The 25698-nt window shown below is 47.3% G+C and overlaps 1 protein-coding gene across 6 annotated transcripts in view; it reads left to right on the top strand.

Annotated features, from left to right (window-relative positions):
• RNF111 (ring finger protein 111) overlaps window positions 1-25698 on the top strand; it is a 340882-nt gene that overhangs the window by 200590 nt on the left and 114594 nt on the right. For all 6 annotated transcript variants that reach the window (XM_085643745.1, XM_085643742.1, XM_085643743.1 and 3 more), the window contains exon 6: window positions 15332-15648. In XM_085643745.1, the coding sequence (XP_085499871.1) occupies window positions 15332-15648 (317 nt within the window). The remainder of the gene's footprint in view (window positions 1-15331; window positions 15649-25698) is intronic.

Here is a 25698-nt window from a genome sequence, read left to right as displayed (position 1 = left end):
GTTGTTGAGGAGTGTAGGGTAGTAGCCCATGGGCTACTATCCCTGGGGTCACTATGCCATCTGTATGACTACTTCAGTGGGAAATGGGCATAACCCTGTCCCAGAGTTCCATTATTCTGCTATCACAAAGATGGAGACTTAAATTTCGTGTCCACATCAGGTAGCCCATCTAGAGGGTTAACACGCCTCTGACTACTAATTTTCCTGCTTAGCCAGGCGCCAGATGGGCCCTGGCCAGATGTCGTGGCATCACCTCTGAGGGAAGCCACATTCACATACTAATAGCGGCAGGCTCTTTGAAGCTTCCTGCCTTGTAATGCTAATTTATAGGTCATCCTGCTGTAGGGGTGTAAAACACCCTCTACCAGAAGGCTTTGTTCCTGACCTCCTGAGAGCATGGGCTTTCACCCCTGGGGGTCAGAAACTTGTCTGTGGTAGCAGCCTGGTCAAGACCAGTCAGCCAGCACACTAGTAGTTGGTAGGTTTCCAGAGAATACCTCTCAGGTGCCCACTTGGTGAATGTATTAATAAATCCATCACTGGAATCAGTGTGAGTTTATTCATGGGAGAGGTTTGATACCAAACAGCGAAGCCATCATGTAGCTGGTATAGGAAAGTGGCCCCTTTTGCAAAGTTACCCCCCACTTTTTCTCTGATTTCTGATGCACTTTGACTGAAAATGAACTGGGTCCCTGCCCAATTAGGTCGCCAGTGCCTGTGTTCTTTCCCAAAACTGTACCTATCTTTCCACAATTGGCACACCTCTGGCCCACCTATAAGTCCCTTGTAAAAGGTACCACTGGTACCAAGGGCCTTATGTCTAAAGAAATATCTTAAACAAGTGACTAGACGAACATATTATGGGCACAAAACACAACAATGTTAACTAAATGAAATGATCAAACAATAACATGCAGTACAAATCATATCGGATACTATACATTTTATATCAAAAGTAGAAAAATGTTTATTTGATGCAAATGGCTAAAAATGTCAAAACCTACTCTAATAAAAATATTCCGCAGACCTTCTCTTAGTCATACTTTGTGACATCATGTTCTTATGCTTTTTGATGTCCAGAAGTATGTCTAAAAGATAAAATAAATGCTCATATCTCAAGTACTACACGATTCTACATGATATTCCTAATATTAAATATTGTTAATTCATAGGTAAATGATAACCATGAGACATAGTACTGGAGGGCTTAGATGTTGCTTTATGGCCTTATGACCAGAGAGGGTCTCTAAGGGCTGCAGCATGTATTCTGCCACCCTCTGAGATCCCTCACCGAACGCATATGCGCTGCCGTTGCTGACTGTGTGTTTTGGTGCTGGAAAAACTTAAGAGTCGACATGGCACTCATCCCTGTGTGCCATGCCCACAAACACCACCTGTGGCATAGATAAGTCACCCTTCTAGCAGGCCTCAAAGCCCTAAGGCAGGGTTCACTATATGACAGTTGAGGGCATAGCTGCATGAGCAATATGCCCCTACAGTGTCTAAGTCTATTATTAGACATTGTAGTGAAGCCATATTGAGTTCATTGGCTGGTAGTTTGTCATTACGAACTCCCCTGATCCATGATGGCTTTACTGAATGCTAAGAATTGTGGCATCAAACGTCTCGGCGTAATAAACCCACACTGATGCCTGTTCAGGATTTATTACAAAATGCACTCAGAGAGCATTTTGTAATAATGATGCCCCTTGAAAAACGACGAACTACCTAGTGTACCGCTGGCTGGTCTGCACCAGCCTGCCAAATTCAGACATGTTCCTTAGGTGGGAGCCATTGTGCTCTTGTGGTTCAATAACAAAGCCTGCTTGGGATGGAGGTGCTTCTCACCTACCCCCAAGCAGAAACCGCATTCAATTTGGAGAGACTCAAAGGCTTCCTTCCCTTTGTTATGCTAGCAAGTGCCTCCAGCTGGTGGAGGTGCCTGCTCCCCTGACCAAGCCCCACGTTTGGCGTCTGAGAAAATTAGTAATCATGAGAGGTGTGTTCCCTCTCAGCCAGGACCACCCCTAAGGTGTCCCGAGCTAAAGTGACCGCCTCCTTAGAAAACCCTCCATGTTGGATGGAAGGATTTTAGCTAATGGGATTAGGGGATGCCACCTCTGCAAAGGTAGGGGACATTAAAGGGTATAGTCACCCTAAAGGTAAGTAGATCATTGGCTACTACCTACCAGTACCTGTAATGCCCCTCAATTGAGTATTTAGGGACAACCATGAACCTAAGATTCCTGCGACCTAAAAAGAAGACGCTGTGCAGCCAAGCCCAAAGACGACTACTGATTTGGCCCCAGGCCTACCGGCCTGTCTCTCGCTTAGATTCTGAAAAGAAGACAACGGCTGTCCTGCAGCCAGCGACTTCCAGAAACCAGAGTAAGATTGCCTGCACTTGAACAAAGACCAGAACCCACTCCGAGGACTCCGGATCCAGCTGGAACTACGACGCCTGCCCACTCTGCTCCCGATGTCCACGGCCCTAGTTTGAGTAGCCCACCTGTCCAGTGAAGTCTCCCCAATGATCCTGACCTTGAAACCATCGGTGTAGACCTCTCCTGGACTCCATGAAGTCGCCTGCCACCTCATCTCTAAGGGTCCCCCTTACCACAACCGGCTCTGGTAAAGAACTTCTGATGTCCAAAGGCACCCCTGTACCCAGCAGACAGTGCCCAGGCGTCCACCGACATCCCAACTTACCTGCCCAGTTGTTGGTCACCTCTGTCAAGTCTCCTGGTCCGAGCCTGCAGCCTCTTTGTGCGACTGGGATTCCCGATTCACTTGCATTGGGTGCCCAACGCTGATTTGCACCCGGCCTCCCCATTTCCACTGGTGGTATATGGTTTGTGCTGTCTTGTGGCCCCCCTGTGCTTGCCTAAACAGCCGGACCTGTGCCCTGAACCCGCAGGGACCTACCTGTCCCCAGTCTCCTTTGACTAACATTGGGCTCAGTGACCTTTGCACCCGGCTGCCCCAGTGCCGCTTGCGGTGCAGTACCTACCTTGATCTGACCCTTTCGCAGTGTTGGTCTAGAACCTGAAGACTGGATGTGTAAGTTGAGTACTTAACCGTAAATGTGCATAACTGTTTTCCTCTCCTAGGATTGCGTTGTATTTCTTGATGCACGAAGTGTCTGTTTTCCAGTGCTAAGTTACTGCTACTGTTGACTTACACTGCAAAATATATTTTTTTTTATCACTGTAAAGTATTCTTATTGCCTTTGTAAGCACATTCCTCAGTCACCTGAATAGTATTGCTTTTCAGGTTCTAAAATAAAAGTAACAAAAACAATTAGTCTTAAATTTAGTCAGAGCGGGAGCGGGAGCGGGAGCGGGAGAGAGAGGGAGAGGGAGAGGGAGAGAGAGGGAGCGGGAGAGGGAGAGGGAGAGGGAGAGAGCGGGAGAGGGAGAGAGAGGGAGCGGGAGAGGGAGAGAGAGGGAGAGAGAGGGAGCGGGAGAGAGAGGGAGAGGGAGAGGGAGCGGGAGAGGGCGAGAGAGAGCGAGAGCGAGAGAGCGAGAGAGCGAGAGAGCGAGACACAGACACGCAGAGAGAGAGCGCGAGACACAGACAAGCAGAGAGAGAGAGAGCGAGACACAGACGCAGAGAGAGAGAGAGCGAGACACAGACGCAGAGAGAGAGAGAGCGAGACACAGACACAGACGCAGAGAGAGAGAGAGAGAGAGAGCGAGACACAGACGCAGAGAGAGAGACACACACAGAGAGAGACACACACAGACAGAGAGAGACACACACAGACAGAGAGAGACACACACAGACAGAGAGAGACACACAGACAGAGAGAGACACACAGACAGACAGAGAGAGAGAGAGAGAGAGAGAGAGAGAGATTTGACCGAGTATGCCCTGGTCTTTTGCAAAACAGGTACCCAGGGCCTATGTTCTTTCGCTAAAGCTGCATTGGAGACCAAACCCAATTGGCACACTCTGGCAACAGGTCAGTCCCTGCTAAATGATACCACAGGTACCCAGTGTACTGTGACTAGGGAAGGCCTCTAAGGGCTGCAGCACTTACGGTGCCACCCTTAGAGGCCCTGTTCCTTGACACTCACACACTGCCTTTGCAGGCTGCGTGTTTTGGTGTAGACCAAAGTTAAGAGTCGACATGATGCCTACAACCCATTGCCCTGGCATAGATCAGTCACCCCTCTAGCTGGGTGCACTATACCAGTGGTGAGGGTACAGGTGCATGAGCCCTGTACCCCAACAGTGTCAAAGTCAATACTTAGACATTGTAAGTGCAGTGCTGCCATTAAAAGTATATGGTACTGGGAATTTGTCACAAACTCCACGTTACCATAATGGCTGATCTGAAAACTGAGAAGTTTGGTATCAAACTTCTCAGCACATTAAACCCACACTGCCAGCGTGGGATTTAATTAAAAATGCATGCAGAGGGCATCTTGGAGATGCCCCCTGAAAAACAACCTAATACTAGTGTCCAGGCGGAGTGGCTGCTTTCGGTTGCCATCACCAGACATGTTTCTGGACCCTTGAGTCTAGAGCCTGCTACTCTCAGGGGTCTGAAACAATTCACATCCTGGGACGAGGTGCCAAGCCTCCTCATCCAGGATGGGCAAGGTCCACGAAGAGGAAGCTTCAGAGGCTTGCTGCCTTTGTGAGCTTCCCCAGGCCTGTTACTGCTTTCAGGAACTAGCCCCCACCGGTTCTGACCCCCACTTGGGGCAGGAGAATCGGCAGGAAAAACAAGTGAGGAAGAGCGGTCTGCCCACCTTTGCCAGCCCCACCCCTCAGGTGGGGGAGGCGAGGTGAAGCACATCTCTCAGTCCCTGCCATCTTGCAGATGGGGGGGACCCAGCCAACTAGGGTGAGGCTTATGCCCCCCTCCCACTGGAGGGTGGCATAATAGGGGGTATACCCTCCCCAGGGAAGGGACACATTAGTCCCAACCTTTTACCTACCTGTAACACCCCTAAATCTAGTATTTAGGGGCACCCCTGAACCTTGCTTTCTCAGACAAGAATCTACAAGAAGAAAAGGACAGAACAGCCGTGCCAAACCTAAGAGGAGGACACCCACTAACTTAGCCCCAGCCCTACCAGCCTGTACCCACCTTGAACCTGCAGAAGCAAAACTCCGGTGTGTCCTGCAGCCTCAAGTGCACCGAGGACCTGCCCTGCCTTCAAAAGAAAAGACTCTGTCTCCTGTGAACACTGGATTTGTTCACCAACAGACTCCAGCTCTGGCAAAATCTGCGAGTCTGCACCCGACGCCCATGGCCTGAGTTCAAGTTGCCCAACACCACGAGGAGGTCTCGCCGGCGATCCAGTCCTGAGACCCAGTGATCCCTGACCTGCATCAAGCCTCCAGCTGACGCCTTCATCCTCAAACCAGAAGGTCCCTCCAACGCGACCAGGAGCTGGTAAGAAGATCCGACCCTAAAAAAAAAAACCTGCACCCGATGCCCCACGGCCTTGGGTGGCCCAACCGACCGTGTCTAAACAACTCCCACCATCCCAACTTACCTCTCCAAGTGGTGGTTGCACCTAGAAGACCTTCCCCGAGCCTGCAGTGTTTTTGCAAACCCGAGACTCCGCATTGAAAGCTACAGGGCGTCAGACGCCAAAACAGCACTCTGTACCCGGCCTCCCCAGCGCCGCTGAGGGTGCACCTTTTGTACTGGCTTGAACACCCATTTGCCCTGAGCTTAAGTACAGGAGCTTTGCTCCCACAACCTTGTGGCCTGCTCGTAAGCAGCCACCAACCGGAGGACCCCTATCCCCCATTGGATAACATTGGGCCTCTGCACCTGGCCGCCCTAGTAAGGCTGAGGGTGTAACAAGAGCGCATCCTTGACCCTGGGGGACCCCTAAGTCTACCCCCAGAATACCAACTCCCACAACCGAATACTTATCTTTGAACCTATAACCCTATTTTCCTCCATAGGATAACATTGACTGTTTTTCAGTGAAGAAATTCTAAGTGTGGAGTTGGAAAATCCATATAAGTTTCTAAAACTGTAACAAAATAACCAAAAAGCTTATACTTACCAGTTTACAGGAAATGTCCCAGTGCAATATCCAGGTATACTGCACTATGTAGGAAAAGTAATCTGTAAAGTAATCTACTTGACATTTTACTGAAAAGCCAATACAAAGTATATGTACAATATTTTAAAGCATTGCATTACTAGTAGTGCTATTGTAATCAAACCAAAAATATATATACAACTTCAATACAAACTGTATTATTACTGCAAAGTACTTATCACTTACCTGTGCCAGGCTTGCTTGGTTCTAGGAAATAAAATAACTAAAAGAAAATTTTTATACAAAACCAATTGGTCTGAAGTTCAGTCTTTGAGTGTGTGATGTCATTTGCCACACTACCACAAATAGAGAGTAAGGTACTATCTACTTTTACCTCGGCTTACGTTTGGGGTTCCACTGGACTCTGTGCACACTATACCTCACTTCGGTGTAGTATATACAGAGCCAGCTTCCTACACACACACATGTAGTACAATGCACCCTGCCTTAAAGCTGTAAGGCCTGCTGTACGGGTGACTTACTTATACTATGTGCAGTGTCTGCAGGCATGGCACACGGTGGTGTATACCATTTCAGGTCTTATTTTTTTTTCTGCACCAAGACACGCAGCCTGCAATGGCATTCTGAATGAGTTAGGTGAGGGTCCCTCAGGGTGACACATTACAAGCTGCAGCCCTTGGAGACCCTCTTCAGTTCCCCTGCCCTGTGTATCTGGGGTTCCATTAAATAGGGACTTACAGACGTGCCAAAGGTATTGCCAATTGTGGGAACAATTGTACGGATTAGGTAAAGAGATCTAGAACTGGGGACTTGGATAGCTGGAACCCAGTGCACGTTCTTTCAAAATTGGATCGAATACCAGGCAAAAAGTGGGAGCGACAAGAGTCAAAAAGGTGCACTTTCCCACACAACCTCCCCCTCAAACAAATGAGACTGACTTTTCCCAAAAGAGTCTTCATCATCTAAGTGGAAAAACACGTAGAGGCCATCTGCATTGACATGATCAGTCCCAGGTCTGTGTTCCACTGTAAAGTCCATACCCTGGGGGGACATGTACCACCTCAACAGTTTGGGGTTCTCACCTTGCATTTGCATCAGCCATCTGAGAGACGTGTTGTCACTTTGAACGTGGAAGTGAGACTCAAACAAGTATGGTCTCAACTTCTTCAGGTACCAAACCACTGCAAAGGCTTCCCTCTCAATGGCACTCCAACGCTGCTGTCTGGGAGTGCTAATGAAAGCAACAGGCTGGTCATGGCCATCATCATTAGTTTGGGATAGGACCTCTCCTATCCCATGTTCAGAGGCATCTGTCTGTACTAAGAACTGTCTAGAATAATCTGGAGCTTTCAGAATGAGTGCTTCTTTCAGAGTGTCAAAAGCCTTTTTATCAGCTTACTGTCCATTTGACCTACATAGGAATTTTCTTGGTGTTCAATTCTGTGAGGGGTGTCAGAATGGTTCCATACCACTTCACAAACCTCCTGTAGTACCCCGTCAAGCCAAAGAATGCCCAGACTTGAGTCTGGGTGGTTGGAGCTGCTCAGTCCACAATTATCTGGATCTTGGGTTGTAAGGGTTGCACTTGGCCTCCACCTACAAGTCGGCCCAAGTATACAACAGAGCCCTGCCCTATCTGACAATTGCTTACCTTGATAGTGAGGCCTGCACTCTGCAGTACCTCAAGAACCTTTCCATGGTGGATCAGGTGATTCTGCAAAGTGGAGCTATAGACCGCAATATCATCAAGATATGCTCCTTTAAAAGACTGTAGCTCAGCAAGTACTTTATTCACCAACCTTTGGCAGGGGCATACTTTAGACCGAGTGGCATCATTTTAAATTGGTATTATTCATCTGGGGTTGAGAATGCACCTTTTCCGTTTGGTCCAGGGGTCAGATCAATCTGCCAGTACCCTGATGTTGAATCAAAAGTACTGAGAAACATGGCTGTCCCTAGTCTATCAGTAAGTTCATCTGCCCTTGGAATAGGGTGTGCATCTGTCTTAGTGACAGCATTGCGACCTCTATAGTCCACACACAACCTCAGCTCCGGTTTACCACTCTTTGAATGAGGTTTGGGGACTAAGACCACAGGGCAGGCCCAGTGACTTTCAGAGGGCTCAATCATCCCTAAATCCAGCATCTTGGTATTTTCAGCTCTGCTGCTTCCTTTCACTGAAATAAGTGTGGGTTTATTAATACGAGATGTTTGGTACCAAACATCTTTGGTTTCAGTGAAGCCGTCATGTAGCTGGGAAACCCATGTTTCACCGGTGTCCATCACATGTATTTAAAATGTCTTGCACAGGCAGTAATTGGATTGGCCAGCACAGGGGCATATCTCCTTGTGCAGATATGCCCACACATGTGGTATAGTGCACTACGCATTAGAGCTGTAAGGCCTTCTGTACGTGTGACTTACCTATACTACGTGCAGTGTCTGCAGGCATGCCACACAGGGATGTGTGCCATGTTGTGTTTTCACTTTTGTCAACACCAAGGCATACATCTTGCAATAGCAGTCTGCATGAGTTAGGTGGAGGGTCCTTTAGGGTGGCACAATGCATTCTACAGCCCTTGGGGACCCTCTTCAGTACCCCTGTCCTAGGTACCTGGGGTACCATTTACCAGGAACTTACAGGGGTGCCAAAGGTATTGCCAATTGGAAGAACAATTGTACTGTTTTAGATAAAGAGATCTTTCACTGGGGCCCTGGATAGCATAAACTCAGTGCACTTTCTGTCACAATGCATCGAATACCAGTACCAGTTTGGTAACAAAGCTAATCCAGTTGCTCATGCAGTACAGGCCGAGGGCAAAACAAAAGGCAGACTGATCCAGCAGCCCTCCTCCTCATCATCTCCTGCACCAATTAAGTTGTCCCTTAAGAGGGGGCATTTACTAAAGGCCAGGACCAGCGACTCCTTGAGATTATCAAATAGGGGTATGGCCTTCCCTTCCAACCGGCACCTCCCCGTCGGTCACTTTAGTCGGGAGATAACCTCTGGATTCTGCAATTGGAGGTGGCTGCCCTATTGCAAAAAGCAGCAGTGGATTTCGTCTTAAAGCAGGATATGGGCAGAAAGATGGTGGTCTGCATCCAATACTAAACCTCAGTTTCTTGAGCTTTTACCTTTACCAGAGAAAGTTCAAGATGCGGACCCTGGCTATGTGATCCTGCAGTCGCATAAGTGGGATCTGCGGTTAATGAGAGGTTCCTGTTTGGAGCGACATTGGCCACCCAAGGTCTTCACCAGAGTGATGGCAGTTGTTGAATCTCATCTGCAAAGTGCAGGGTGTTCAGTACCAAAGAGATTGGTTGCTCAAGGTGGGCGCACCATGAACCACCAGAAGGCCATAGCAACCCTGCATTTCGACTTGAACTTTTCTATCAACCAGCTCAAGTAGTGCCTAGAGCCTTCTCACCGCCTCCTAATTATAGAGGCAGTACTGGACACATCTTTACAGGCTTTCTCTTCTCTCTGTAAGATCTAGGACTTATGGTATATGATTATGATGTTTCAGGAGAGGAGCTCAAGTTCAACTCTTTCGCCTGCTGGGTCTGCTGGTTTCCTGCGTTCTGCTGGTCACACATGCATGCATGCTGATACGTGAGGGCTGTCCAGAAGTGCCCTTGTAGTCCGTGATTCCAACGTGGGGGTATTCTGTTGGATGTAGTCCGAATTTCCCCCAAAATGGAAAAGCCCTTATGCTCACCATCCACAGCTGCCTCAGTAGTGACAGATGCATCCAGCGTAGGGTGGGTGTGCATCTGGAACAAATGGTGAAGAGCACGTCTCCAGAAGAGCAGATTCAGCACATCAGCTTGCTCGAGCTGCAGGCAATTCACTTTGCATTGAAATCTTTCCTGCGCACCTTTTTATGGCCGATCTGGCAGATCTTCGCCGACAATGTAACAGTAATGTGGTATGTGAACAAGGAGGTAGGCATGGGGTCTCAAAGTCACTGTCGGTAAATGCTTGAGACTGATCCTCGGCCTAAGCTCATGGGGTCTGACTGTTTCCTAATGATCTGGCAGATTCTCTGAACACCAGAGCCGACATCCTGTGTCTGCTTCATCTTACCAACCACGAATTGTGTTTTGAAGAGGAGGTGGTCCAAAACATCTTCATCCTGTGGGGCACTCCTCAGGTGACTTTTTCGCCTTGTGAGAACGCGCAATTCCCACTGTTCTGTGCCCTCCAGTTTCTGTAGTATGCAAAATATTGAAGAATGGAATGCTTGAATTATTTTCACCCACTGGTAATTACTCGAGCCACATCCCATTGTTATTTTGCACACCATGCCACCTCAGTTTGGACCCATCCATATGCAAATCAGTCCTCACCCTTCTCCAGTAATAACAATTCAGCCCGAACTGCCAAGCCCTCCCTTAACCAGAACACAAGCAGTTAATGTTCAGTTTCACCCATATTAGGTCTCAATATTTGGGTATAGCTCGGTTCCAGTGTCCCAGTGTGAAAAGGACCCATGTCTGGGCCTACCTTTCCCATTTAGCACATAGCACTGAAGTATACAAAGTGCTGGATGGAATGTTTGAATTAATCTCAGCCTCTAGTAATTACTCAGGCCTTATCTTACTCCATTGTTAATTTGCATATTATACCACCTCAGTTTGGATTCAGCCTTACGCAAATTAGTCTTGACTCTGCTCCAACAGGAAATGTTTATTTTGAAGGGGCTTCTGTGGGTTGCCTTTCAGTTATCTTGACATTTTCCTCTTCACTGTGTGTTCCTCACTTTACTCTTAATGCCTCGGGAATTGAGAAAATTGTATCAAGACTTGGTCCAAGTCATTCTTATTGCCCGGATTGGTCAAAGAGGATGTGATATGCAGATTTTTTGTAACTCTCCCTCTGTTCTCTGCTCCGGCTGCCTTTCAGCGTGGACCTCCTCTCTTAGCCGGAGAGGCAGGATCTGCTCCTCAACCTCCACTGATATTACACCTGTGCTGTATCAGGTGCTGAGATAGTCCGCACCACCTGTTTTCTGATCCAGTCTGACGTCTGGAGCTATTTTAAAAGGTGAGGAACCTGCAGGAAGAGTTGTCACCAGAAAGATTATTATTGGAGATTAGTAACGTTTTCTTTTCTTTCCCCTAACAATTCTTTATAGGGAAATGTTTCTCTATCCACTAGTCCTACCTTCACCTCTAATCAGCCTTCTTTCCACACCCTCTCACTGTAGTCGAAAGAGTACTCCATTCTCAAGACCTTAAGAAGTGTCTAAAGTTCTGTTTGTAACAAACCAAGGACTTAGTCACTCAGACCGGTTTGTAGCTTGTGGTCATTCAGACAAAGCTAAACTGTTACCTAAGTAGACTTAAGCCTGGCAAAGTTGTGAGAAAGTGGCTCTGTATGTACTGTTCCCAAATAGGTACAGGGTGTACAGAGCCCACAGTCCCAAGAGGTTTGGCAGAGGCTAAAGTTAGATATAACCTTACTCTATAAAGTGGTAGCTTGGTCGAGCAGTAAGGCAGTATTAGAGGACCGTGTAAAGCATTTGTTGCACACACTCAGTCAGCAAATGGTCTCACACACTCAATAACTGAACTCTAGGCCAATGGTTTATATATAAAAAATGTTTGTTTTATTTTAGAACCAACAATAGGTATTAAAATATACTTTCTCAGAATGAGATGCTTTATATAAATACTTTTGCAAAATGCAATTGACTTTCTACAAAAGTTACAAGTGGTTGCAAGACAACACAATTCTAAACACAATAATGCATTGAATTCAATGGAAGTTTCAAGTTATTTACCAGAGATTACTTTTAGGATTACTTTTGGAATTCCAGGACTGGATCCTAGATTCAGTCCTGGGTAAATACTTGGAATCAAGTGATAAAAGTCGACTTAATTACTGTGATGATTTTTAGACAATATTTTGCTATTTTAAAAGTTGACACTTAGAAAATATTTCATAGAAAACAGTCAATGATTCCCTATGGCAGAAAATACAAGTTGTATGTATAGTATGTTCTCGTTACTTTTGTAATCCAGTACTGGGTGCCTAGACTCAGTACTGGGACCTTTATCCAAAACAGGTATGTAATTACGTTTTCAGATATTATACGATTTTTAAAGAATATTTAAAGTTTGCAGAAATTGACACAAGAAATTTCACAGAAAAACAGTCAATTTCCTATGGGAGAAAAGTGAGTTACTGATAAGTACAGTTGTAAGTATTTTTCAGAGTCAGCACCAAGATCCAGCACTGGGAGCTCACTTAAGAGCAGGTGAGTATTTTCGTTTTCGTTACTCGGCTGATTTTTGGTGAATATTTTAAGTTTGAAAAGTCCACACTTAGAAGAAATTTCAGGAAAAGCCAGTCAATGTTACCCTACGGAGCAAATTGAGTTATCGGTTTAAAGGTAAGTACTCGACTGGCAGAGTTAAGGTTCTGGGCATAGACTATGGGGTCTACCTGGTCAGGTAGGTACAGTTGGTTCACCCTCAGCGGCACAAGGGCGGCCGGGTGCAGAGAGAGTTAGGCCCAATGTTATCCTATGAAAGGTAGGGGGGGCCTTGGTTGGTGGCTGCTGGCTAGCAGGTCACGCGGCTGTGGGAGCTGGGCTCCTGGTCACTTACTCAAGTGGGGAAGTAGATAGGTGTAGAGGTTGCACTGCCAGGGCCACTCGGGCGGCTGCGTGCAGGGTGCTTTTGAGCCTTCGGGCGCTCAATTGATTTCAATGGGAAATCTCCGGTTTAGAAAAAGACTGCAAGCTCGGGACGAAGATTCTTCATGTGCCACCACCACTTCGAGAGGTAAGTTGGGTAGTTGGAGGATAGGTAGGTACCCCGGGATTGGGCACAAGGGGCCGCGGGGCGCCGGGTGCAGGGGTGCCTTTTGGTGTCGGGAAATCTTACCCTTGGTTGATAGCGTTTGGGGGGGGCACCTGGTTCTGAGGCTGCAGGCTTCTTCAGGAGTGTCAAGGGAGGTCCTTGGGTGCCGGACTCGGGGTCACAGTCGCCGGGGGGTCGTCCTCGTGGTCTTTGTTCACTCCGGTACAGGCCAGGCTTGGCAGGTGCAGAGTGTGCTGGGTTCGCGGTTCTGGGCTGCTGCCAGGGATTAGAAGTCGTTTTTGAGTAGAGCCTCTACTCATGGGAGTCCCATGGGTTTAGAGTCAAAAGGTAGCCAGGTCCTCCGGGGTTTGTGAGGTTGCTGGCCACAAGAGATGCCAGGTTGGAGCAGGAGCAGGTTCGAGGGTCGACAGGCTGGTATCGCTGGGGCCAAAGCAGTTGGTGTCTTCCTCTTCTTAGCAGCTGCAGGGCAGGTCTTCTTTCTTCTAGCTCTTCTTCGGATTTTGGAATCTGGAATCTGGGGAAGGAAGGTTCAGGGTGCCCCTAAATACTAGATTTAGGGGCGTTACAGGTAGGTGAAGGGCAGGGACCAATGGGTCCCTGTCCTCGGGTGGGTACACCCCCTATCCTACCTCTCTCCTGTGGGAGGGGTGCAGTAGCCTAGTCCTGATTGGGCAGGGCTTCCCATCTTCAAGATGGCGAAAGCCCAGAGATGTGCTTCACCTCGCCTCCCCCACCTGAGGGGTGGGGTTGGCAGGCTGGCACATCCCCTGTCCTTATTTGGGGTTTCCAGCCAAGCTTCCCGCCAGAGTGGGGGTTTGCAGTGGCCTGGGGAAGCTCACCGAGGCGGCATACCTTTGAAGCTTCCCCCTGCCCATCCTGGGGGATGAGATTTAGTACCTCGCCCAGGATGTGCATTGTTGCAGACCCAGGAGAGCAGGGGCTCTCCTACCCAGGGGTCCAGCAACATGTCTGCTGTGTGGCAGCCTCAGAACAGACGTGGATTGTAGGTTAGGTTTCAGGGGGCATCTCTAAGATGCCTTCTGGGTTGCTTGGTACATTAAATCCCACACTGGCATCAGTGTGGGTTTAGTGAGCTGAGAAGTTTGATACCAAACTTCAGTCTTCAGTGTTGCCAATATGGTGCTGTGGTGTTCGTGTTTGTCGAGCACCCAGCACCATATACTCTTAAATGGCAGCACTGCACTTACAGTGCCCAGGAATGGACATGGGTACTGTAGGGGCACAGGGCTCCTGCTCCTGTGCCCACACCATTGGCATAGGGCACCCAGCTAGAGGGGTGGCTGATTTATGCCATGGCAGTGTAGGTGGTGGGCATGGCACACAGGGATGTGTGCCATGTTGACTTTGTTTTGTCTTGTACCCAGACACTCAGCCTACAAGGGCAGTGTGTGTGTGTGTGAGGGTACAGGGCCTCTAAGGGTGGCACAATGAGTGCTGCAGCCCTTAGAGGCCTTCCTTGTCACAAGGCCCTGGGTACCTAGGGTACCACTTACCAGGGGCTGACATGTGGCCAGGGTTTGCCAATTTGGGTTCTGTGTTTTAGGGAAGGAACATAGGCCCTGGGCACCTGATTGGCAGGACTCCAGGGCACACTCAGTCAAAGTACATTCAGCAATTCAGCAAAAAGTGGGGGCATACCATGCAAGAAAGATGGCACTTTCTCACAAAAGTGTATCATGCTTCATAGCAAATTACTATGATGAACAGCTTTCAGGTGCTATTAGAGGTCATTCTACGAGAAGTATGATTGCCGCAGCTGCTCTTTGCTGCAGTGTCTCTGAAAGACATTTTTAAACCAGCAAATGGAGAAGGATTCAGGTCTTCATGAAGCATTATTGCATTTATCTTCAGACAAAAAAGAGGCAGAAGTGTGGTAGCCATTGCTCTGAAACCTTTTATCTTAAGCTAAAACTCATTCAATCCTTCCACTGTTTATTAATACTGCTTTGTTAATCTCAATTCAAGCATGCAAATCTGTGAAAGATCTAGTGGTGGAGAAGGAAAAAGGTTTCATAGATTCACATGTAATCTACACATCTCCTCTGTTATGATGCTTCAGAACATATGCATGCCCACTGCTACGAGCTTGAAAGTCTGGCAGTTTGAAGCCTCTGGGAGAGAGTAGAGCTCTAGGTTCTATCACTTCTTTTGCTGGTGTTTGGATCAAATAACCAGGCAGACTGGTGTTCGCAGTCTGGCCATTTTCAGTCTTACTTAGTGTCTATACTTTTCTGTGTTAACATTGATTAACAAAGGCTCCCAGCCTTACAACTTGGAATAATTTGAGCATGTGAATTTATTAAAGACCACAGTTACAGGCAAGTAACTTTTTTTTCCTTCTGTCATTAAAATTGACAAACGTATGTATTCAGTTTCCATATTATTTTTGGCACATTGATCTTCACTGCTACAATTAATCCGTTTACAATTCCTTTTTAAAGATGACATTCACAGAATTGGATCTACTACTACACTGGAAAATGGTCCACCAGCAATGCCAAGGCTACCATCCTGCTGTCCACAGCATTCTCCTTGTGGGAGTTCATCACAGAATCATCACGTGCTGGGGCATCCTCACGCCAACTGTTTCCAGCACCATTTTCAGCATCAACACCTTCATCACCATCACCACACCTCCCACCCTGCTGTCCCCCTGTCCCCTCAATTCAGTGACTCAAATTGCCCTGTAGAACGGCCTCCCCTGGCATCAGCACCATGTGGAGCCAACAGCACTACTAGTACGGGATATCTTGATCAGGTAAGTAGAAGTAGTGTAATCCTTTTAAAGAATGTGTTGCAATGGCTGATGGTACAATTGTATATTTAGATCCGCTGGATCAAATGTCTTGAGTCCACTAACCCTTTGTTAACAAAAGATATTGACGAGGCACATAAACAATGGGTAGACTGGATCAACCACTCAGTAGACATGTGCTTCCAGAAACCAAGAAAGACAGCACAACACAACCCGGAGAGAGCAGCTTGGTTCAACAACCAGCTAGCCTCTCCCCCAAATTTTTTAAGAAATTCGAAGGAAAATGGAGGAAAACATTCGCCCCAGACCTCAAGCTGGCAAATAAAAAATCCATCAGATAATATCATAATGACCTCAAACTTGCACAGGCAAAATTTTACAAGGAAAGGATAAATATGGTAGCTAATTTGCCCAAAGAACTCTTTAAAATCGTGAAATCACTTACCACAACCGAACAGGGTACACACGTGACTCAGTCTTCCAAGGAGTGATGCAATGAGCTAGCCACTTTCTTCACTAACAAAGTAGAAAATATAATCAACTCATTACACCTGAACCTTGCGGATAGCTCAGAAGAAAGGCAAGCAACTGCGAACCTGGATAACCAACCACCCAGCCTGGCTCATCCTCCAATACTGAGTACTTTCCCCGATACTGAACAAAGAACAAGTAAGATTAATTCTAAGTAAAATTAAGTCTGGCTCTCCACTAGATTCCGCCCCTCCCCACATACTACTACAGGAAGGGAGACCCCATCATCTCCGTTATGACAGACGTCATCTTACTCTCACTGAGTACTGGGATTGTACCCAAGGCGTGGAAACATGACATTAAGAAGCCTTTGCTTAAGAAACCGCAACTGGACCCCTCGATACTGGGGAACTTTCGTCCCATCTCACTACTACCCATTCTGGACAAGGTAGTAGAAAAGCATGTTAATAGTATCATCTCACAGGTCCTGGAAGAAAACCACCTTTTACAGTAAACGCAAATGGGGTTCCACCCAGGACATAGTACAGAGTCGGCCCTTCTAACTATCGCAGATAAACTAAAAATGATGCTAGATCGAGGAGGATTGGCCGCCATTATTCTCCTAGATCTAAGTGCAGCCTTTGATTCTGTGAGTCATGACATTCTCATACAGAGGCTAGGGGATATCGAGATCCAGAACAAAGCCAAAAAATGGTTTTCCTCCTTTTTAAGTGATTGATCCTTCCAATGCATGGAAGTGGCCAGCCTATCTAACTTTTTTTCAACCCCGATGGAGTTCCATAGGGCTCGGCACTTAGCCCAACACTGTTCAACTTGCACCTGACCCCCCTAGCACAAATTGTACAGGAGTTCGGACTAACCGTAGTGTCTTATGCGGATGACACACCATTAGTAGTATCAGTGTCAGAAGAGTTCAACTCTAACCATCTTCAGCTGGTATACCATGCCTGGAAAAAATAACCAAATGGATGACCAGCTCCAATCTAAAACTGCATGGCGACAACACAGATCTAATGCTCCTGGGCAACTGCTCAGGGCCTTGGGCCAAAATTAGCTGGTCAGGGGACTGGTGTGCTCCTCCCGTTCCAAAGCCATACATAAACAATTTCGGAATGTGGCTCGACCACAACCTGTCCATGGAAACTCAAGCTATAACACTCTCAGCTGTCTGTTTTGGCATACTGTGCACGATTCGTAAGATCTTGAACCTCTTTCCAGAACAGGCACGCAGAACGGTGGTCCAAGCCCTAGTAACCTCAAGATTGGACTATGGCAACTCTCTGTATTTGGACTCTCCCAAATATGTTGTTGACAGGCTACAAATTGTGCAGAACGCAGCAGTCAGGATGCTCCTAAAATTTCCCAGACAGGAGTCAGTCAGATCCTCGCTTAAAAAACTGCACTGGCTCCCCATCCCATCCAGTCCAGGGTGAGGTTCAAAACTCTTTGCATTGCTCACAGAGCCATGTACGACAGGGGTCCAGCCCTGCTAAAAACTATGGTCAACCCCTATGTTCCCTAATAGATCTCTCAGGTCCTCCTTGGATTATCTTATGATGACGCAAAGGATAAAGAGCTCGAGATGGGGAGGGAGATCTTTTACACACCTTGCCCCAAAGCTCTGGAATTCAATGACCAAGGAGCTGAGACTGACCAGAGATGAAGAAAGTTTCAGTAAAAAACTCAATACCTGGCTGTTCCCTTAATGTTCTTTCCACACTCTGCTTCCGCTCTGCAGCGCTGGGAAGCTTCGGGGCATCCATGCGCTTTATAAATCACATAACATAAAACATAATGTTAAAGTGGATTTTGTTTGCAAGAGTTATGTCTTATAAAAGTAGAATGCTTCTGCTTCTGTCTGTAGCCAGGAGTACCAGCCACATTTCTAATGTGAAGGCCTCTATACAAATAATTCCAATGCTTACAATTAGCAGTGCTTACTGAAATGCTATGTAATGCTTATTAATTGTTAGCATTAAAATTGGGTTTTTAAACTGTTTTGATTTATTAATTCATAGAAAGTGTTGAAATGTTGTTATATATGGTATTTGTGAAACAGCAGGACTGGCTTGGGTTTTGGTAGTTGCATTTATATAGCGCTTACTACCCTTGACGAGGCGTCAAAGCACTTTTTCAATGAGTAGTGGTGAATTAGCATAGTGAAATATGGAAGTAAATTGAGCTGTGGATATGTTAGTCTCTTATTTCGATCGACAAGTATAGTGGAGGGATAGAAGAAGAAACGGTTTGCATTTATATTGTGCTTGCTACCCCTGATGAGTTGTTGAAGCGACTTTCCGTGACTAGCCCACTAGTCTGGAACCCAAACAGAATTAGTGGAAATTGGTATAGGGAAATATGAAATTAATTTGAGTGGTGGACATGTTAGTCTGTTAATTGGATTGAAAAAAAATAGTGAAGTGATAGATGAGGTAAGGGTCTAGAATTTTTGTTTATTTTCTTTTTTTTGTGTGGCATTTGTAGCAGTAGGAGGAGGTTTGGGATGAGTAAAGGGGAGGTGTAGTGGGAGGAGTCAGAGAAAAGGGTTTAGAATGGCTTGTTTGGGAGATCTGAAAAGTAAAAGAGGCATGAGATAATGCAAGAGGGGCAGAGGAGTAAAGAGTCTAGAAAGGGTTCATTTGGGAGTCATAGTAGTTGTATGGGTTTTGGGATGAATAATACAGTGGCGGTAGAGGATGTATTGATAAAGGCATAGGGTAAGAAAAAGGGTAGTGCATTGGAAAGAGTAGTAGAATGAGGTTTGAGATGAGTCAGAGTTGAGATAGAGGATATATTGAGAGTAGTATAGGGTGAGAAATAGGGTAGTGCATTGGAGAGAGTAATAGTTTAAGGTTTGAGATGAGTCCGATAATGAGGATATATTGTGAAATATTGGGTGAGATATAGGGAAGTGCATTGGATCTGCTGAATTATAAGCAAAGTAATAAATATATAGATACGCAAGTACATGAATGGTATATAAGCATATATGTAGATTAAAGTTGCATTTAATAAAACTCCTGCTTTCAAGTGCTGTTGTACATTAAAAGAATTTGTTTTATTTTTTTGTAATTCAATAGTGAAGCAATTGTAGATAATACTTATGATAAAAGATTTATTTATGCAGTCATTTATATTCATGTTAAAACATAGAATAATGTAACTATAAGTAATATGTAAATTTTTTAAGTAGAACTAACGAATATCTATATTTTTAAAACATGATTATCATTCACGTTTATACAAAGCAATACACATATGCAGATACAGATCTATAGTCCAACAAAATGCTTATATACAGAGGGATATGCTGTATATTTGTTTTGAGTATGGTGGGTATGTGGGGAAGAGTCAACTTTTGAGTAGTCTTCTGAAGATAAGGTGTTTATCCGTGGATCTTATGTTTGGGGGTAAAGAGTTCCATAGTTTGGCTGCTTGAACAGAGAATGAGGTGCCACCTATGGGTTTTTTCTTGTATGGTGAGATTTTGAGGCAAGTTGCCACTCGAGCGTAGTTTCCTTTGTTGAATGTATTTGGTGATATTCTTCCTGATGAAGAGTGCCCCTGTTCCATGTAACCCTTTATGGGTGATACAAAGCAGCTTGAATGTGGATCTTCTGGCAACCGGTAACCAATGTAGGGCTATCAAGGCAGGGTAGATGTGGTCTTGTGGCTTTATATGTAAGAGTAGTCTCGCAGCAGAGTTCTGAATCTATTTTAGTCTTTATCCGTGGTAAAGGCTATTGGCGTAATTAAGTTTGGGCAGAACAAGAGAGCGGGTAGCCTGAACCGTGTGTGGAAATCCCAGATGGGAAAAGATGCGTCACAGAGTTTTTATAGTAACAAAGCTTCATCTTGCTAGTTTGTCCACTTGGGCATTCATTGATAGCTTAGAGTCCATGGTCATTCCGAGGTTTCTTACTTCCTTTGATGCTTTAGTTTATGCGGTATTCCTAGATCATCAGGCCAGGTGGCGAGTGGGTCATAAATTTTCCAATCGCCACATGTGAGTATTTCCGTTTTGGAAACATTCCGTTTGAGATGGCTCTAAGTCATCTATTGATCCACAGCTATGAGACCACTAAAAATTGGTGAGTTTCCATTGACTTTGGGGCATTTCAGTTGAAGGAGTTATGAGTCATCTGCATAGTTATAGCACGCGAGTTGAAACTAATTGATAAGTGCTGGTAATGGCTTCATGTGGATGTTGAAAATAATCATGGGTGAGATGATAGAGCCTTGAGGGATCCCTGCTTTTGTGAAGTAGGTTTTGGACTAGAAAGGAGGGGGGTATGGATGACATTAGTTCTGTTGTGAAGGTAGGATGCGATCCAATCTAGAGCAGTCCCCTTTTTGCCGGCTTCGTAGAGTCTTGGAATCAGAGTGTCATGGTCAACCTTGTCAAAGGCAGCTGAGGTGTCCAAGAGAAGTAATGAGGCAACCCCGTTTCGGTCTATTGTGTTCTTAAGGTCATCCCAGATGGCAATGAGGGCAGATTCTGTGCTTCTTCCTGGGCAGTTACCCAGTTGGAAGTCTGAAATTATGGCATTATCTTCAATGAAATGTGACATCTGGGCGAATGCTGCTCATTTTATCAGTTTGCCCAGGAAAGGTCTATTTGTAATTGGTCTGTAATTGTTGGGGTACAGCAGGTCCAGGTTTACTTTCTTCAGTAATGGGTGTATGAGTTTGAGTTTGAGTTTAAAAGTACTTTTAAAGCGCACGTATACCGGCGGTTTCTTGGCGCTGTAGCTAGTGGGGACTGAGGTTAAGAAACAGGGGGAAAGGACTGGGCGTTCATTCAAAGGATTTTGTGAAAAGGTAGGTTTTAAGGTTTTTACGGAATTGGGGATAGAGGGTGCTGGCACGAAGGTGAAGGGGGAGGGAGTTCCAAAGAGTTGGTGCTAGAAAGGCAAATTTGGAGCCGCCCCACTTTTTTCTCCGGAAGCGAGGGATGGTGAGGAGGGACTGAGAGGAAGAACGTAGGTCCCTTGAGGGGACATAGGGAACAATCTCAGAGGAGATGAAGGCAGGTGCCAGGTCCGATCGGGCCAGAAAAGTGATTGATGCGAGTTTAAATTGAATTCTGGCCCATACTGGGAGCCAGTGAAGAGTTTTTAGAAGTGGGGTGGAGTGGTGGAATTTGAGAAGGTTGAAGGCTAGGCGGGCCGCCTGGTTTTGAATCTGTTGTAGGCGGCGCAAACTGTATGCAGGGATGCCGGCATACAGGGCGTTCCCGTAGTCCAGGCGGGACACCACCATGGCCAGGATAATAAGTTTAAGAGCGGAAAAAGTAAAGAAACGGGACACCTTGCGGATAGTACGTAGTGAGAGAAAAGAGGAAGATACCACAGAGCTAACCTGGGAGTGAAGGGTAAGTTGAGAATTGAGCTTAATGCCTAGGGTTTTGACAGAGGAGGAGGGGACAGGAGGGGGACCAAGAGAGGGAGGCCAGCAAAGGGGGGACCAGGGGCTGGAAGAACCGCCCGTCAATACCAACTCGGTTTTGTCCGGGTTAAGTTTGAGGTGATTGTGGCTCATCCAGTCCCTGATGTGAAACATGACAGTGTGGAAGTTGAGGACAGAAGAAGGAGAGGAAAGATCAAAGACCAGCTGGAGGTCATCCGCGTAATTAAATACGGCGACCTCCATCTGTTGGAGAGAAAAGATAAGTGGGGCGATATATAGATTGAACAAAAGAGGGGAAAGAGATGAGCCTTGAGGAACCCCGCACTGGACTTTCTGGAAGTCCGCTGTGAAGTCACCCAGGCGAACAGCCTGTGTGCGGTCGCTCAGGAAGGAGGACAACCAGACCAGGGCAGTCCCATCGATCCCCGCCGCCCTGACACGGGAAAGTAAGATGTTGTGGTCCACCGTGTCAAAGGCGGCTGAGAGGTCGAGGAGCACAAGGGCCTGGTGATGATTAGTGTCCATGCCCTCCCTGAGGGTGTCGAGGACCGACATGACCACAGACTCCGTGGAGTGTGCGGGGCGGAAACCAGCTTGGCGGGGGGCAAGGGCTCCATGTTTCTCCACAAAGGAGCTCGAGCGCAGGTGACGTGGCGCTCGAGCACCTTAGCTAGAAATGGCAGAAGGGAGATGGGGCGGAAATTGGCAGGGACAGAGGGGTCTGCCCCAGGTTTTTTCAGGATGGGCACAATTACCGCAGACTTCATGGAACTAGGAACTATGCCTTGCGCGAGGGAGCTGTTGAGGAGGTGAATGGGGGGATCTGGACAGGAGACAAAGATGTGACGGAGGATATGGGCAGGACAAGGATCTAGAGGGGAGCCAGATTTGATCAGAGGCACCAGTGAAGTCAAGTTTTCCCGAGTGATAGGGGGAAAGGTGGTTAGTTTGCCTTTGGGAGGGGGACATCGGGGATCAACAAAAGAGGGGGGGGGAGGGGGGATGTTGGCCTTGATGGTGATAATTTTCTGGATGAAATAATTATTAAGAGAGAGACAGAGGTCATTTGACGGGGCAGGTTTAAGCGTTGTTCTGTCCGAGAATGCCAGATTGTGAACGATGGAAAAGATCTCCTTGGACTGGTTCTCCGCTGCTAAGATTTTGGAGGAAAAATAAGCTGTTTTGGCCTCCAGGATGCTTTGTTTGTACTGGTTAAGGATGTTGATATATTCCAGTTTCAAAGTGGGGCAGTAGTTTCTCCTCCACGCCCGCTCTGCGCGGCGAACAATGAGTTTGGTGGCTTTAAGTTCTTGGTTAAACCACAGGTTAGCGTCTTTGTCGCGTTTAGAGGTAATGCGCTTGAGCGGGGCAACGGAGTCGCAGCTGCGGGAGAGCCATTGGTCTATAGCATCAGCCTGGGAGACGGTGGTGAGGCCCTGAAGCGGCGGGAGAGAGCCAGCAAGGAGAGAGGAGAGATTCTCAAGGTTGACTCGGCCCCATGATCGGACCCAGATGTTTTTGGGTCGGGGGGGCCTAGCAGGGGGGAGGATAGGAAGGAGAAAAGAAATCAAATGATGGTCGGACCAAGTGCAAGGGGAGATAGATAAGGATTCCACAGGACAGTTTAGGGACCAGATTTGGTCAAGCTGGTGACCCTTGATGTGAGTGGGGGAGTGAACATGGGGAGTGAAGTTAAGGGAGTGGAGGGTTTCAGAGAAATCCTTAGATGACAGACATTCGGCAGGATCGGAAGGCCAAAAATTAAAGTCGCCAAGGAGCAGGATGGAGGAGTTGTTGATTGCAATGGTAGTCAGGACCTCCAAAAAGTCTGGGAGAAACTGCACGGGGGACTGAGGAGGACGATAGGTAAGGAAACAGGTAAGAGGAGGGGAGGTGGACACTGTGCGGATCACCAAGAATTCGGTGGTGGCAATGTTAGGAAGAGGGAGAATTTGGAAAGGGAAGTCGGTGCGTGCGATGACTGCCACGCCGCCCCCGGCTCTGCCCGAAGGGCGGTCAGCCCTGAGGGCGTAGTAGGAGGCAGGAAGAGTGGATAGGAGTGCGGGGAGGGAGTCATCGCAGAACCAGGTCTCAGTTAGGAAGAGGAGATCAGGGGCCTGCAAGTCCAATAGGACCGAGAGTTCGTGCGAGTGGGCAACAGCAGAGCGGGTGTTGAGGTAGAGAGCTGTGATAGTTTTAGGGTTTGGCGAGGGAGCAGCCCTACAGGTCGTAGGCGGGGTGTCCAGAGTAGGAGGGGGGTGAGAGGAAGAGAGGGAGGCAATACCGAGAGCAGAAATGCGAGAGCTGGTACTGGTCGTGATGGGCCAGGGGCCCTGGTAGCTGCGAAGTAGGTCCGGGCTGTAGGTGATAGGTGGGGCAGAGTGTAAGGCCCCTAGTCCCGGCCGGTCGCGGACGGGCGCAGACGGGCTTGCCTTAGGCGCACCTTCGGCGCGCAATCGTCGCGCCCGCTGCGCTCGTCCGCTGCGCTTCCTACCAAGACACATATTTATGGTCGTGAGGCGGGGAGTGGAAAGGGGCGTGGCCAACAGAGTGGGCGTGTCTGTGGCGCGCCTCGCGCTCGAGAATGGCGTCTGGAGGTGAGGGGTCGTTGCAGCGTTGCAGTGTATGTATTCCTTATACTGGTGTGGGAGCCGAGGCTGTTAGAAGAATTGTCTTGAAGGTTTGTGGTGAACATGGGTCAGTAGGGCTGCCGGCAGGCCTGCTTGCATTGACTAGGTCCATAAATATAATGTGCGAAATTTGTTGGAAGGAATTGAGAGGCTGGGTTAGAATATTCTTGGATTGTTGCTTTAGAAAAAGGTCGGTTTGTGTGCTTTTATTATTATTATTTTTTAATATGAGCCCAATGTGTCTGCTTTGGCCGTGTAATGATTTACCAGTTTGTCTGTGAAATCTTGAGTAATGGGATGAGCTCCTTCTAGGCATTTTGGTAAATGAATTTCAGTGAATTCTTTATTAGCACATTTAGCATTTTGAATTCTGCCTGAATAGTACCTTTTTTAAATATTACCTTATCTCTTTTAACTTAATAACCTGTAAGCGTGTTTGAAAGCCCTAATGGGATGCACACAGTTTATTATCATCGTTCTCAAAAAAGATCTTGGAAAAACACAGTTCGAGGCATGTGAGCTGTAGATCACATGCTGTGCATAGCTCGCTATCGAGTGTTGGGTCCGGATGTTTGCACTTTTTTTTTTTTTCGAAGAAGTCTTTCCAGTCATGAGGTAGGTGACTCCTCCTATTGGTGATAGTGCGCAAGGGCATCGACTCCATTGTCATATTGTTTTTTTCCGCCATTTGGTTTGGACGTCTATTGCTGCGCTCCGGTTCGACACTGTTCCTCCGGTTTCCCTTGGTGCGCAAGATACTCACCCTTGACTGTATTGTTTTCGATCGCGTCTCCCTTTCGCAACTGTCAGGCTCAATGTTGCGACATGCAGAGCCAGCACACAGGCTCCATTCCGGACATCTTCGGGCACCAATCGGACGAAGAGGCCGGGGAGGCCATGGGAACCGAGGAGGAGCAGGAGCTGGTCACCATCTCAGAGCTAGACTCCGACAAAGAGGACGATATCCCACATGGACAACGTACCGTGGATACAGCGCCGCCTCGTCCCAAGACACAACTCCACATCAAAAGAAGGTTTCGGTCTAACCCGCGTCCTCGGGCTCAGGTCGGCACCGAGACCACGCTACCGATGCCCCGCCTTCTGGCTCGGCACTGAAGCCTACTAAAAAGTCTTCTGCCGAAAAGGCTCCCTCCAAATTGACCTCCGAGCCGAAACCGTCGGGGCCGAAACACAGGTCTGGCACCGACCCCCACCATTTGGCCTCGAAACACCCTTTGAATCCGAAGACACCAACGCATAAACTCTGGCACAAAAATGTAGGCGCCGAAAACGCACAGTTTCGATGCTCCGATCGACAAACCGGATCCAAAACAGAAAGTGTTGTATTTTCATCCACAGACTGGACATATCGCCACTAAAGTGACTTTAAAAAGAAGGGCTGATACAGAAGAGGAATATAGCATTTCTTTGAAGAAAAGGACTGTTCTAACTAACCCTTCCTCTTCCATCACCTCCTTCCCCTCAGTGTGAGCTAATTTCACCTGAACATTCGCCACCACAT

This window comes from Triturus cristatus, chromosome 3_1 (assembly GCF_964204655.1).
Source record: "Triturus cristatus chromosome 3_1, aTriCri1.1, whole genome shotgun sequence".
NCBI lineage: Eukaryota > Metazoa > Chordata > Amphibia > Caudata > Salamandridae > Triturus > Triturus cristatus.
Note: the sequence above shows the minus strand (reverse complement) of the source record. Positions and strands in the feature narration are given on the sequence as shown.